The following is a 15,800-nucleotide window of genomic DNA, read 5'->3' as shown; positions in this document are numbered from 1 at the left end:
TATGAGGAATAAATTCTTCCTTGTGAGGGTGGGGAGGCCCTGGCACAGGTAGCCCAGAGAAGCTGTGGCTGCCACAGCCCTTGAAGTGTTCTCAAAGCCAGGTTGGACGGGGATAGTGGAAGGTGTCCCTGCCCATGGCAGGGGATGGAAATGGATGGTCTTTAAGGTCCCTTCCAACCCAAACCATTCTTTGAATCTATAATTCCATGATGTCTTTGCTTCTGCACAATTCTGGGTTAAAATTCTGTTTTCTATCCTTTAAAATCCCCTGCAGTTCCCAGAGACCTCCTGTCTGCCGCTCCTACAGCAGAACCTGGAGCTGTGTTAATCAGATGCTCATTCCAGTGCTAATAAATGTTCCCATGAGGAGCCACATGAAACTTCTGGCAGCTATTTCTGCTGTCTGCAGCTTTCAGCTTGCTGTCAGTCAGCAATCAGCCAGCCAACAATCTGCCAGAGGCGAGAGGACCCGGCACTGAAGGAACTGAAGGAGACGGGAAAGGGAAATGCCAAGATGTGAGCCACGTGTGTTTGATGTGATTACCAAAGCTTTAGATCCATTAACCTGTTGGTTAATGTTTGTAGGAGTATTAGGCATAGCTGCAGCTCCCAACAATCCCTGGAACAAAGGCAGGATGTTTGGCCTGTCTTGTGATAAGCTTCTAATGATAATCCTGATGCACAGGACACAGCGATCTTAAAATCTTCACATCACCGGAGTCACAATCGCTCGAACACTGTAATTCTCTCAGCATTTTAAGGAATATTACAATTCCTTGCCTCACCCTTCGACCTATTTTCCAGGCCTTTCCACACTTTAATGACTGTGCTTGGGAGCCTGACAAGCCTAGACCGTCTCCCTGTTGTGGAGTGCCCTGGTGCAGAGCAGGAATCTCTGTGCTGGGACAAAGTGAACAAGTCAGGGTTGTGCCAGCAGTTCCTAGGCTGCTCCTGTGACTGCAGGGACAAACAGGTGCCTTCCCTGTCCTGGTCACTGCCTGATGACTCCAGTGGAGACTGACTGAAGACCCATCTCTGGACTGTGCTGTGGTTCCACCCCACCCAAGCATTTCCCAGCCCTCCCCCAGGGTCACACAACACAAAACCCGTGGCACACAGCAGGATCCTCATCCTGCCTGGATGCTCCAACAGGACATTTCTCATTATGAAGTTAAACACTGGCTGCTGTTTGATTCTTTCAACCATGAAGGCAAAACGTCAGGGAGGAAAACAACCAACTACCAAGACTCTAACCCGAGACAGGTTAATCCCCACTCTGTCATCTGATAGTCTAAAGCATGAGAAGCTTTGTTGTTCTCAGGTATTTGCATGAGAAGGGATTTGCAAGACTTGCAGAAACAGCTCTGACTGTGGCAGCCTGGAGCAAGCACAGGAGAAACCTGTGAGGAACAGGAAACCCAGAGCTGTATCCAATTAACCCTGTCTGCATGGGTGCTATTTTATGGGTAACACAATAAATAACTGAGCTTTACATGGCAGCTGTGGAGACACCCTGCAATAAAAGGTTTTGGGTGAGGATGGTGAGATATCAGGCTCAGGACACCAGGGGTTCAAACCTCAGCTTTATCTCAAATCTCCTGTGAGACCTTCAGGTCTTTATTCCTCTTTGGTTTAGCTTCCCACCTGAAAACAGTGAACACATGACAAAGTGCTGCTTGCCTGCCCTGCCTCATCTCAGAAGCTTTTAAGTCATTCTAAGTGAAATAAAAATGACTGATACACTTTACTTGTGGAGTGCCTGACGCAGCATTAAGTCCTCATCCCACAGAGAACTCATTTAGCCAAGGCACCAAGGAGATAAAAAGAACTATGGAAGCCATGTGGAAAGCTGGGTTTATACAATTTATCTTGAATTTTATTGCTTAACCTTCAAAACGCTTCTGGGGATTTCTTCAGCAAATTACTAGTATCAAAGTTACATTTCTTCTGGTCTCTGAGAGGTGAAAAACACTCAGGCAGGATCAGGGGGTGCAGGTGTAAGCCACAAGATAAGACATTACTAAAAAACCTAACTATAGAGTAGCTTCAGGTGGTAAAAAAAACCACTAAATCACACCAGAAAATTTAACAAGGCCTAGGAAAGCCTCTTCTATGAAGAAAACTGAAGGTTTAAGGTAAGAAAAAAAAAAAAAGAAAAAGGAGTAAAAGCATTTTTCCTTGCAGCCCACTGTCAAAAAGTTGTCAATAGAAACACAAACCGCAAGAGAGCACAAAAAGCAATTTCCAGGGCTGGGCAGGGCTCAGCCAGCTGCCTGAGGTTCAGAATTTGTTTGCTTCTACTTTAAAGAAAAAGAAAACACCCCAATGATGTGCACACATACCTTCAGGTACTGCTGGATCATGGCCAGTTTCAACCTCTTGACGGCCTCCGTGTCATCCGGGTCGGCCTTGACGCGTTTGCGCACGACGTCCCGTGTGAAAACGCCCACACTGTTCTGGCTCTCAGCATTGACTGGTTTACCTCGTTGGAAGAACTCCTGAGTCAGGTTATAGACCTGCCAGAGACAGGACACGAGGATGGGCCACGGGATTCCCAACAGGATGTTCCTACACCTGTCGCAACCCAGCGCATTCAGATCACCTCCTCCTCCTCCCAGCAGAACCCACGTCCTTGCTCACATCCGCCGAAAAGCACCAGATCTTCTCCCACCTCCGTGTCCCAGGTGCAATCCCAGGTTGCTCTAATCTGAAACCAGCCCTTACAGCCTCTCCATTATTTAGAAGGAATTCACCAGAGTGGGGTGAATTCAGTTTCTCAGTTGTTTTCCTGCTGTCCCATGAAATTAGGAAGCAAAAAACAGCAAAGGAATTCTGTATGCACACACTTTACTTGAGCACAGGACAGGCAGAAATCCATGGAAAACTGACATCTCTAGAGCCCCTCACCAGGAGCCACAAGAAAAATCCTTTGTAACAAATCACTCTTCTTTGAAGATATTCCTGGTGGTTTTTAACCCCAGTTTTCCATACAAGTTACTTAAAGGCAAGGAAACACCATCCACCTCGGACCTTCTGCTTGGGGCTGCCTGGGATAACTTGTATTTCTACCTAAAATACTGCCAGAAGAGCCTGCAATTGCATCATGGCTCTTCCTTTCTATGGGGGAAAAAAAACCTCAAGAGGAATCTTTTAACACAGCAAAGCTTTCAAGAGATGCCTCTCAGAAATGCAGCACATCCCATTAATGACTTGTTTGTCCAGAATGTGTCCCCTTCTCATTCACATCATGCCACAGGGTGTACAATATACAAGCACAAGGGATATCCCTGCTTACAGAGTTTTTCCTGTCAAAGATGGTTTGAATACAGTTTATGATCGTTTTTTGGAGACAGATTTGGATATGTCAAGAAGTTGAAGTCTACAGTAAATATCTGGTACAAAGCTGGTGAAACTGTGGCAGCTTTGCCTTCACTGAGCTCCTGGAGCTTCCCATTCCCTGCTGATAGGGCTAATCCACCATGGTTTATGTTCTTCCCACTCCAGTTTTCCTCAAGAGCTTGATTTTATCTTGGGTTTTAGGAATAAAGTGAATTTGAGGAGGCAAAATAGAGGGAGAAAGAGGAAAGGGAGGAGGATAAACACACTGCAGTGGTAGGAGTAAGAGGGAGGAGGTCTGTGAGCGAATGTTGGAAGGTGAGTTGACAAATAAGGGATGAGGAGGAAATTGAAGAAAGTAAGTGGAAGAATGAAAAAAAAAAGGGGGGGGTGCAAAATAAACTATAAAAACAGAGAAGAAACAATCAAAAGGAAAATGAGTGGGACTGGAGAAGACAGAAGAGAATTGCAGACACTGCCTGGGACACAGCCATTCCAAGGAGGTTCCCAGACAAAAAAGCTGGGGCCCAATGCCCTGTATGAAACAAAAGCTTCCAGCAAAGGAAACTTTGGCAGTTCCAGCATCCCCTGGTTCTCAGGTCCGTGGATTTCTGAGGCCACAAGCAGTAGCAGCAGGTCCAGGCTGCACAGACCTTGCGTCAGCACAACCAGCTCGGCTTTCATAAGCTGATTGAGCTCTGTAAGCAGATAACACACTCACAGGACAAGCAAAGCCCTGCTAAAACCCAGCCACCACTTTGTTGTAGTTGATAGCCTGAAATGTATCTTTTCCCATCTTTTATTTGTGATCCTCCCCCCACCCCCAGCTTCTCTTTTTCCTAATTGTTTACCTGGCGTCAAGTTACCATGGTTACTGAAGTTTCTCTCCTCAGCCCCACGGCGAGAGGCCGGATGGAGTAAAGAGAGGACCCCGCTGGCATTTCCAGCTGCTTGAAGTTTCTTTAGCCCAGGAAAGCACGGGGTTGAGAGAAGAGAACCCTTCTTTCCAACACGGAAGTTTGTAACTCTGTTTTTCCTGTCCCAGAATGCCTCTGAGCTATGGAAGCTGAGAGGCCATGCTTACCTTGCCTTCCCTTTCTTTCCCCCCTGGGTTGCCAGGAAACCAAGCCCCCCCTCTCTGCTCCTCTGCCCCTCTGTGGAGAATACTCCTACACCTTTGTGGGCATCTGAAGAAGTTGGTGTCTGTTATTTCTTATCTTGGTGTGTGTAACCTTGATTTGTAGAAAGTTTGTAAGATGTACTAACTGAGAAAAATAATTGGTTCTTTCTCTGATGTTCCCTCCCTCCGAGAAACCCTGTTAAAAGAGACCCCCCAGACCCCAAATCCTTGGTCTCTCGTCCCTTGGATTCCCCTTCACAGAAATAAACTGTGGAATGCAAACCAGAGAGAGAGTCCCCCCCTGATTTCTTTACTCGCTCTATAGACTTGAATTCTTGAAGAAGATCAGTGAATCTCACAAACATATGCTGGCTCAAAACTCGAGTGAAGAGAAACCTCATCACTGAGCTAGCCGGGCCACACTCGAGAAGATCGAGTCAGGTGGCGCCCAGAACGTGGGGCTGGCCTGTCCCTCAATGAAGGGGACAGAAGAACCACGGAAGGTGAGATTCTGACCACCGCTGGGACGACATCTACCCCAGAAGTGTCTCTTCGCTGTTCTAAGTGGAAGACGTGCTGGGGAGAAAAGCAAGAACCCCTGTGCACCGAGGGGCTGCTTTTGAGAGCGAGACAACGGCAGGAGCATTCAGAAGACTGAATTCCCCAAAGGGGGGAAGTGGTGAAGAGGGAGTGGGTGAGAGAAGAGTCCCATCCCAGGTGAAACTTCTGGATGCAGAGCAGTTTGGAGCCGTTGGTGAAATAGCTGCAACGGACAGGTGAGATCACAGAGATGGGTGCAAGACTGTCTGTAGCACAAAGGGGGATTTTTAATCAAGTGATTGGCATTTTGCAAATTGGAGAGAAACCGTTTTCTAAGAAAAAAGTGAAAAAATTAGTGAATTGGGTTTTTTTAAATTTTCCTCAAGTGTCTCCTGCAGATATAACTTCTGTTTCCTTTTGGAACGGAGTGGGGACAAAATTGACTGAATCTGTGAATGCTGGAGATAGTTCAGCAGAGAAAGTAATCCATTTGTTTGTTTTGATTAGACTAACCCTTATTGAAAAAGAAGAAAAAAGGTTATCCAATCCTAACCCTGATAACCCTGTTTCTTTACCTCAACCCTGTTACCCTAAGCTGGGGGAGTCCTCTCAGCACCCCTGTTCCAGTAGCTCTGGCCAAGCTGTTGGAAACCTTTCCCTAAAACCCATCCCAGCTCCCTCTCCTACCCCTCTTTACCCTCAATATCCCTCTCCTTTTATTCCTGGTGGTCTTTTGGGTACACAAAATGGAGGAGACCACATGGTGAGTCTCCCCCCAAGTGTTACACAAAGGGCCCAGGAACTTCAAAATGGTGGTGAGCACATGGTCGACCCCCAAGTTGCTTCTTCTTCCCACAATCCCTTTGTTTCCCCTCCCCCCTTCAACCCTTTCCTCCCCCAAGACCTCCCCCCTCCTGGTCCTCCAGACCCTCCCTCCTCTGCCTCAGCTCCACCCCTCAGGGGTGTCTCCCTCCCAAGGCACCCCGCCCCTGACCCCTCCTACCCCCCCTGCAACCCCGCCTGCCCTCTCTCTGCTGCTGGCTCCCAGGTCACTCCCTCCAGCTCACACAGAGTGGGGAAGGGAGGGGGTGAAGGGACAAACCAGGAACAGAGACCTGCCTTCTTTGCAGCACCTGTAACTTATGGGAGGGGAGGAACATTACCAGAATGGAATGAAATGTCATTTCGATTGAAAATGGAATTATGCAAAGCAGCAAAGGAGTTTGGAAAGGAAAGCCAATTTTTTAAAAGTCTTTTAAAGGCAACCCTCTCCTCCAACCAATTGGTCCCCCATGATTTGAAGGATTTGTTTTCCTGCCTTCTATCCCCAGGAGAATATTTGCTCTGGGAAGGGGCTTGGAAAAGATTGTTGAAAACCCTTTTGGGAGAATTACTGAGCAGTGATTTCGAGGCTTTAGATGAAATGGGTAAAATAATTACCATGAATCATTTATGTGGCGAAGGTGATTGGAGCGAACCTATTGACCAGGCCCAAAATTTGCCAAAAGGAGTTAGAGAGAAAATAAAGAAAGCTGCAGAGAAAGCATTTTTCAGTATTCCTCTTTCTGAATCTGTTGTTCCCTATGCTCAAGTTAAACAGCGTTCTGATGAAAGATTTGTAGATTTTGTGAATAGATTAAAGGTACAGATTGAAAGACAAGTGCAGAATACCACCCTGCACTCTGACTTGCTGTTGGAAATGGCTCGAGTGAATGCGAACGAAGCCTGCAAAGCACTGATTCGGGTGCTGCCGAAGGATCCACCACCGACCTTGACAACTTTAATCGAGATGTGTACGGATGTAATCAGCACTTCAATGCCAAGGACTGAGGATTCCCAGAGAACCCCAGGAAGGATTGCAGCCACAACTGTACCTACTCTGCCATCACCAGCCAAGCCGAAGGGACCGTTCACCTGTCATCGGTGTGGACAGCCAGGACATTTTGCAAAGTTCTGCCAAGTGCCATATCCTAACAAGCAAGGGCAGGGAAACCGGGAAAAGGGAGGGGGTCCTCAGAACCAAAAAAACTAGATACCCAGCGCGAGTCTATTCCGCGCAGAGACACAAGTGGAATAGAAGTCACAGGGGGAGGGAAAATTAAATGTGATAACACTCTTAAATGTCACATTTCTCACAGGTCTGACTTCTGCCACCGAAATAACATCAAGGGTTATGAAGATTGGAAGCCAAAATTACCTCTCAAATTGTTTACTGTGAAAGATCATTTTTTTAGGTCTCACCACTGGACGGTTGTTTCCGTTGACCCACTGAGGGAAAAACTGACCCCCGACCTGAATTGTAAGTTTCTTGTTATTGGGGACACAAAAAACACACCCCCAGAGATTGAAATTTCTCCTGTCACTCTTTCAGCTGACTTGGATGCACTCATCCTTTTGGCACGGTGCATCAACCCACCATTCTACCTGGCACAAGGGCAGGTAATTGCTCAAGCTATTCCCATTCCATCAGGGATCCCAGTAGATGATGCAGCACCTCAGATCTACTGGGCTCAAGCAGTGGGAGAAAACAAACCCATCATCTCATGCCATTTGAAGAAAGGTAGTGAAGGCATGGGAATGACAGGCATGATAGACACAGGAGCAGATGTGACTGTCATCCCTGAAAGGAGATGGCCACCACAATGGGAACTGCAACCGATGGTTAGCCACATCCAAGGTATAGGGGGAGCCCAATTGGCCAAGATATCAAAGGAACCCATTCAGATTAGAGGACCTGATGGGCAAATAGCATCTATTCGCCCCATTGTCACTGATTTCCAGGTTCCCCTGTGGGGAAGAGATGTCATGTCCCAATGGGGAGTCCGCATTGAAATTCCGAAAACACCTCAGGATTTTTGATTGCGGCCACTGAGAAGCGCCAGACCCAAAAACTAGAATGGATCACAGATTCCCCAATTTGGATACCCCAGTGGCCGCTGAGTAAAGAGAAATTAAAGGCGCTAAATGAGTTAGTGGATGAGCAATTGGCCCAAGGCAATATTGAACCTACTTTTAGCCCTTGGAACTCCCCAGTGTTTGTCATTAAAAAGCCAGGGAAAGACAAGTGGAGATTAGTTCATGATCTGAGAGAAATTAACAAAGTCATTGTAGACATGGGACCTCTTCAGCCAGGAATGCCGTCTCCTGCCATGCTTCCTCAAGATTGGGAATTGGCTGTGATTGACATCAAAGATTGCTTTTTCAAAATTCCTCTAGACCCTATAGATGCCTCCAGGTTTGCTTTTTCTGTGCCTTCCCTCAACAGAGAAGCCCCAATGAGAAGGTTTCATTGGAAATCCCTCCCCCAAGGGATGAAAAATTCACCTGTGATTTGCCAATGGTATGTTGCCACCTTGTTATCCCCTGTGCGAGCTGAGGTGGGGGAAGCCATTATCCTGCATTATATGGATGATGTGCTAGTGTGTGCCCCCCAGGAAAAATTGCTCCAGTCCACACTGGACCGGGTGATCGAAGTTTTAACAACTGCAGGACTCACCCTTCAGGAAGAAAAAGTACAAAAGATGCCTCCTTGGAAATACCTAGGTCTGGAAATCACAGCAAAAACAATTGTTCCTCAAAAATTGGCTTTTAACAGCAATCCCAAAACCTTAGCCGACTTGCACTCTCTGTGTGGAACACTGAATTGGGTTAGGCCTTGGCTAGGCATTGCCACTGATGACCTAGCCCCTCTTTTCAATTTATTGAAAGGGGGAGATGAGCTGAGTGCTCCAAGGACACTGACTCCAGAAGCCAGGGATGCTTTAGAGAAGGTAAGCAGTATGATGGAAAAGAGACAGGCACATAGATGCCATCCAGAGCTGCCTTTCAAATTTATTGTAATGGGGAAATTGCCACACCTTCAGGGGTTGATTTTTCAGTGGGACAAGGACCAGAAAGACCATTTGATAATAATTGAGTGGGTCTTTCTCAGTCACCATCGGTCCAAAAATATTACAAGGCCACAGGAATTGATGGCCCAGCTGGTTGGAAAGGCCAGGCTGAGAATGAGAGAACTTGCTGGCTGTGATTTTTCATGTATACATTTGCCCCTAAGCCTCTCTGAGGAAGAAACCTCCTCAGTGAAGATGACCAGGGAAATGTTTGAGCACCTCTTGAGGAATCAAGAGACCCTGCAAATTGCTCTGGAGAATTTTACTGGGCAGATTTCAGTTCATGCCCCTGCACACAAATTGTTTAATTCAAAATTTAATTTGGTACCAAAAGATAAGAGGAGTCAGAAGCCCCTTGAAGCTTTGACTGTTTTTACTGATGCTTCTGGAGCATCCCGAAGGTCAGTAATGACCTGGAAAGATCCTCAGACGCAGCAGTGGGAATCAGATGTTGATTATGTGGAAGGATCCCCTCAAATTGCTGAGTTAGCAGCAGTGGTTAGAGCATTTGAGAGATTTTCAGAACCATTCAATTTGGTCACTGATTCAGCCTATGTAGCAGGAGTGGTTTCCAGAGCAGAAAATGCAGTCCTCAAGGAGATCTCAAACAGAACTTTGTTTGAATTGCTTTCAAAATTGATTTATGCAGTGTCCCATCGAGAACATCCTTACTTTGTTATGCATACCCGGTCGCACATGGAATTACCTGGTTTCATAGCAGAAGGGAATGACAGAGCTGATTCCCTGGCTGCTGCCCCTGTTGGGCTGGCCAGACTCCCTGACCTGTTTCAACAGGCAAAATTAAGCCATGAAATGTTTCATCAGAATGTAGCAGGCCTGATTCGACAGTTTAATCTGAAACGAGATCAAGCCAAAGCCATTGTGGCCACATGTCCCCACTGTCAGCGCACAGCTCTGCCATCCCTGGGTGCTGGAGTCAATCCAAGGGGACTTGAAAGCTGTGAAGTATGGCAAACTGATGTAACACACATTCCTGAATTTGGACAGGTAAAATATGTACATGTATCTATTGATACCTTCTCGGGAGCAATTTTTGCCTCAGCCCATGCAGGAGAAAAAGGTGTGCATGCCACAAAGCACCTATTGCAAGCTTTTTCTGTACTAGGAATCCCTAAAGAAATTAAAACAGATAATGGACCAGCATATATTTCAAAAGTGTTTAAGGAATTTTTGCAGGAATGGGGAGTGAGACACAAGACAGGAATCCCACACTCTCCAACAGGTCAAGCAATAGTAGAGAGAGCACACCAGTCACTCAAAAGAGTTTTGAAAAATCAATGGAAAGACAAAGTAAAGTTAACACCACAAGAAAGATTATGCAAAGCCCTGTTCACTCTCAATTTTTTAAATTGTTCTATGGAAGATCAAAACCCCCCTGTGGTTAAGCATTTCTCCCCTCATGGCAAACACAAGCTCAAGGAACATCCACCAGTGCTGATGAGAGACCCTGAGAGTGGAAAAATTGAAGGTCCCTACAAATTAGTGACATGGGGAAGAGGATACGCTTGTGTATCAACACCCCTGGGTTTGCGGTGGGTCCCACAGAGGTGGGTAAAACCGTACATTGAAAAACACCCCACAAGACCCCCCGATATTTCAGTGGCAGAAGTTCAAAGATCAAACAGGTATTTGGGTGGAGAAGGAAATCCAGATTCTCCATTCTACCCTGACTTTCCACTGTTGAATCTGTTTATTGATGAATTCAGCTAATGTTTTTTGTTCCTTGTTAACTTGTAATTTAGGAAGAAACCATCCCCAGCATGACAGTTTTGTGAACATTTTCTCAGGATGGGGATTTTCGGGATGGCTGTCTTCTGTTTTCCGGACTGTTTTAGGGTTTTTTGCAATTGTTGTTGTTGTTTTGATTATGTTTTCTGTTTTGCAACGTTGGTGTGTTAGCACTACCACCAAGTTAATTTCTCCTGCACCTCAGATAAATGCTGTGGAATTCCCAAATCCCAACATACCCCAAACCCCTTCCCCTTGGTTTGAAGAAGTAAAACCAAGTTCCCTTCCTTCTTTTGGAAAAAATTAGGGGGAGATGTTGTAGTTGATAGCCTGAAATGTATCTTTTCCCATCTTTTATTTGTGATCCTCCCCCCACCCCCAGCTTCTCTTTTTCCTAATTGTTTACCTGGCGTCAAGTTACCATGGTTACTGAAGTTTCTCTCCTCAGCCCCACGGCGAGAGGCCGGATGGAGTAAAGAGAGGACCCCGCTGGCATTTCCAGCTGCTTGAAGTTTCTTTAGCCCAGGAAAGCACGGGGTTGAGAGAAGAGAACCCTTCTTTCCAACACGGAAGTTTGTAACTCTGTTTTTCCTGTCCCAGAATGCCTCTGAGCTATGGAAGCTGAGAGGCCAGGCTTACCTTGCCTTCCCTTTCTTTCCCCCCTGGGTTGCCAGGAAACCAAGCCCCCCCTCTCTGCTCCTCTGCCCCTCTGTGGAGAATACTCCTACACCTTTGTGGGCATCTGAAGAAGTTGGTGTCTGTTATTTCTTATCTTGGTGTGTGTAACCTTGATTTGTAGAAAGTTTGTAAGATGTACTAACTGAGAAAAATAATTGGTTCTTTCTCTGATGTTCCCTCCCTCCGAGAAACCCTGTTAAAAGAGACCCCCCAGACCCCAAATCCTTGGTCTCTCGTCCCTTGGATTCCCCTTCACAGAAATAAACTGTGGAATGCAAACCAGAGAGAGAGTCCCCCCCTGATTTCTTTACTCGCTCTATAGACTTGAATTCTTGAAGAAGATCAGTGAATCTCACAAACATATGCTGGCTCAAAACTCGAGTGAAGAGAAACCTCATCACTGAGCTAGCCGGGCCACACTCGAGAAGATCGAGTCACCACTTGGCCCACAGGAGAAGTGAGCCTGACTATGGTTTTGTTAACCATTATATTCCTCACCACCCCACAGGGAGGGGAGCAGGAATGCCCAAGAGTTCTCTGTGCTGTAACCATCAAGGAAAATCTTTCCTGGAGGTGCCATCCCATAGATCAGACAGCAGGTAAGTTCAATCACATCAGGATTTCTTATTTCTCCTGTTATTCCCTTGCTTTTCAAGTTCAAGAAGCATTTGGACAACACCCTCAGGCACAAGGTGTGATTTTGGGGGTTTTCCTGTGCAGGCCCGTAGCTGAACTTGATGAACCTCCTAAGTCACTTTATCTCAGGATATTCTGATTCTTGGGGGTGCTGAACCATCTGAGGAAGAACAGGAAGCAAAGCTGCTGCAGACAAGAAGCAAAAGGAGAAACAACAGCAGGTCCAACATTGAGAGATATAGTGTCAGAATAAATGAATGAAAAAGATGCTCAGAATGTATGTTTTAATGAACATGAGCAACAAACACATCCTGTAAAAGAAGGTATGGAAAAGCTTCACTAGGACACCTCATTTAAGGTAGATTTCCAATGAAGCAGGAGCAGAATTGTGCTGTCTGAAGTTGGAATTATCCAGGCTTTCCTTCCCCAGATGGGGAAAGCATTGTCATTCCTATGGGATCACCACTGGGGTCACTGGGAACAGGCACTTGTAATATCTGAGAACCCATACTCCTACAATCAATTCAGCATTTCAGCAGCAGGGTTCCTGAGACAGTAGAAATGGGCCTTCCCTCAAAGACCCTGGGGAAAGGTAACAACAAGAATGACCTGAAAGATTCTGCTGATTTTCTAGTTAACCCTTCAAAATCTCCCTGAATCCAAACCAGAGTTCCATGTCCAGCAGCAAGGAGAGCTACACCTCCGACAGTCTAGACAATCTTTGCTTTTCTATTGTCACACACCTGATACAAACAGGGAGCAAAACCAAAGCACAGACTGCATCAACTCCCATCTCTTACCACCGGCAATCTCACATCCCAGCAGGATGACCTAAACATTTCTCACTCTAAAGCTCCCCTGGGCTGGGACAGAACAAGTGGCCCTGGAAGCCTGTCTGAAAAAACAGAAGGAAAAGACACAGAACATCTCAAGTAACCATTCATTCTAAGCAGTTTTTCTTCCCTCATTCTGAAGGTTTGCACAGAATCCTCCAGGGAATTCACAGAATCATAGAATGGCTTGGGTTGGAAGGGGCCTTAAAGTCCATCTAGTAAGGGACACCTTCCGCTATCCCAGATTGCTCCAAGCTCTATCCAACGTATCCTTGGACACTTCCAGGGATCCAGGGGCAGCCACAGCTGCTCTGGGCAACCTGTGCCAGGGCTTCCCCACCCTCACAGGAAAGAATTTGTTACCAATATCCCATCTAACCCTGACTTCTGGCAGTGGGAAGCCATTCCCTTTCTCCTGTTACTCCATCCCTTGCCCAAAGTCCCTCTCCAGCTCTCTTGGAACCCCTTCAGGCACTGGAAGGTCTCCCTGGAGCTTTCTCTTCTCCATCCTGAACAACCCCAACTCCCTGGGTCTGTAAGACAGAAGGGGTTGAAGGTAAGAAATTAAAAAGAGTTTAATTGAATGTCCATAGTCCTGAAACAGTTTCACTTCATCTTCCACCTTCTGTCTTCTTTCTGACCAGCTTTGAGGCATCCCACATGTACAGGGAACGTGGATTCCAGCAGGGATGTCCCCTCTGTTACCTACAGGCTTCCTCTTCCACGTGTTTATTTACTACCTACGTGCTCCTCCACCACAGGAAAAGGCAATTTCTTAGGAAGAACAAAGCTAAATAAAGAAGTTTCTCCGTACTGAAGGAGGTCAGGAAAGCACATCCCCATCCACACTCCTTCCTGTCAGCGCCGCTGACGATGCCCAGCATTGTCTTTTTCTCACTTGGCTTAAAAACTGCTGTGACTTAATCCCTGTCCAGTAAAAAACCCTGATGGAGATAGGGCTGTGCTGTTCCCAGGCCAGACATCTGTCAGTGCAATAGAGGCAGGGAGGGAACGGTGACTCTCGGTGGCCCCTTGGTCCTGCTTTCCATGATAACTGCAAGGCAAGGCTCTGCAGCTTAATTGGGGATGGCAGGAAGCCCAGCACGGGGTGCAGGATGGAAAACCTTGTCATTCTTTGGCTGCATCCCTCCCCCAGAAGCTGTTGCAGCACACACCAGAAAGCTGACAGATAACAAGGCCATTAATTAGCTGATTGTTAAAGCGAGGGTTCCTGGGAAGCAGCTCTTTAGGGACTGTATCCTTGCTGAAATGCTGAAGTAAAAGCAGGCACTTTTCTTAAATCAGGCTGGTGAGGGACTGTGTGATTTTTCAGCTGCATTTAACCTGTCCAGCTTACCACTTCCTTCCCACTTTCCACTAATACCTGGGAATCGGCTTTAAATACCTCTCTGGAAAGGGAAACGAGGACTTAGCAGAGACAAAGGAACAACTCTGAGATAAACTGTCCCTGTTCACATTTTCTGAGGAGTTACACACACAGACCCCAGAGGTGCAGACATTACTGTTAGAGGTCCCACTCTGGCCACTTTCCTGAGAGTCATGCAGATGTGGCATAATCAAGAAGAGCCAAAATCCTCTCCTAGCCCCAGGATTCCCCCAGTTATCCTAAAAGGAATGGAGAGGAAAGTGGGAAGATTACACAAATACATGATGTGGACATCACACCCTGGGGAACCTCCTGGTGCTGGTGCCTCTTTCCTTTTGGAGACTGACCAAACGGAGTGACAGTGACCCTGAGCAGTGCCAGCCCCACACAGCAAAGAAGGACAATCCTGAAAGTCCTGCCCCTTCTCATGGTGCTTCCCTTGGCAATGTGTGGTTGGAATTCCAGGTGGATGCTCTGCAGGACTGGAGACCTTCCTTGAAGGCACTGCTCTCCTTCCACAAGGAGAATTCAGGTCACCTTGGTCACAAGCTCATGACAGATCCTGACTGACCCCAGGGCAGGGCAACAGCCTCTTCTAGGGAACTTTCTGCTGGAGAAATGAACAGCTGAGCAGTCTTCAAGCAGTCTCTGCTCTACTTCCTTGTAACCAAATAAAGGCTTCTGTGAGACATCCCTGCAGCTATTAAAAATTCAGGCTACTGCAAACAAAAAAGCAGCAAAACTTGTATTGAGGTAGAAGAAGCCAGCCAAAAAAGATTGGATAAGTGCCTGGAAAAAGCCTAAGGACTTTCCAGATGAATTAGTGAGGCAAAGCTCTGGAGGTACAGGGGTGCTTTGCCTATCACTCCAGGAAAATTCAGACTTTGCCTTGCTAAAATCCAGTTTCAGAGACTCCACGTGACCGAGTGAAATTCAAGGGAGACCCCCTGCACTTTGAATTCCCTACAATTTGGTGTCCAGATGACAAGCTAACCGGGGCTAGAGAGACCCAGATGGAGAAGCAGGGCTGAAGGCACAGGCTGGAGCCCCAGCAGCAGCTGCAGGGAAAGCCAGGCAGGGTGTGAGCGTGTGGGGACCGAGCCAGCTGTGCCTTTGGAATGGCAACAAATTTAGCCCTGCTCATTCAGGAATACATTTTCCACTGTTCATGTCAGTCCTACATCCCTGATTAGGCTCTGCATCCATCATGGGTTGCTGGCTGTCTTGTGGGGGGTTCTGTCTTTTCAGCTCAGGACAGGGTGTGTCACAGCCTTGGCTATCTCAGCCTCCTCTGAAGGGATGAGGTGACATGATGGTGGGATTGCAGTGAAAACCTGAGGAAGGCCTGGGAGCTCCTATGAGACCAGGGAAGACCCTGACCTCAGGATTTAATGATCTGTAAGGTGACTTTTTATCCTGGACAACCTCAAAATGCTTTAACAAAACCAATCATAAAACCTGCCTCCCAAAATAAAAGAAAACAGAGATGCAGAACTGAAAATTCCTGTTGTTCCTCCCCAGCATTCATTTCACCACCAGTTAAAGCAACAGAACTCTGGCCAAAAACCAAAAAAAAACCAAAAAAAACCAAAAAAAAAAAAAAAAAAGAAAAAAAAAAAAAAGAGAAGAAA

The 15,800-nt window shown here is 46.6% G+C and overlaps 1 protein-coding gene and 1 long non-coding RNA gene across 5 annotated transcripts in view; one reads left to right on the top strand and one right to left on the bottom strand.

Moving 5' to 3' along the window:
* Positions 1–15,800, bottom strand: part of SMOX (spermine oxidase) — a 68,146-nt gene that overhangs the window by 9,176 nt on the left and 43,170 nt on the right. For all 4 annotated transcript variants that reach the window (XM_086888011.1, XM_086888010.1, XM_023926609.2 and 1 more), the window contains one exon: positions 2,343–2,516. In XM_086888011.1, the coding sequence (XP_086744137.1) occupies positions 2,343–2,516 (174 nt within the window). The remainder of the gene's footprint in view (positions 1–2,342; positions 2,517–15,800) is intronic.
* On the top strand, positions 4,643–11,597 carry LOC147652863 (uncharacterized). The gene is made up of 2 exons (XR_015286540.1): positions 4,643–5,232; positions 6,619–11,597. It is a non-coding gene; the product is annotated as an uncharacterized LOC147652863 (long non-coding RNA).

This window comes from Cyanistes caeruleus, chromosome 5 (genome assembly GCF_971803275.1).
Source record: "Cyanistes caeruleus chromosome 5, bCyaCae1.hap1.1, whole genome shotgun sequence".
Classification (NCBI taxonomy): Eukaryota; Metazoa; Chordata; class Aves; order Passeriformes; family Paridae; genus Cyanistes; species Cyanistes caeruleus.
This window is presented reverse-complemented; position numbering and strand designations above follow the sequence as displayed.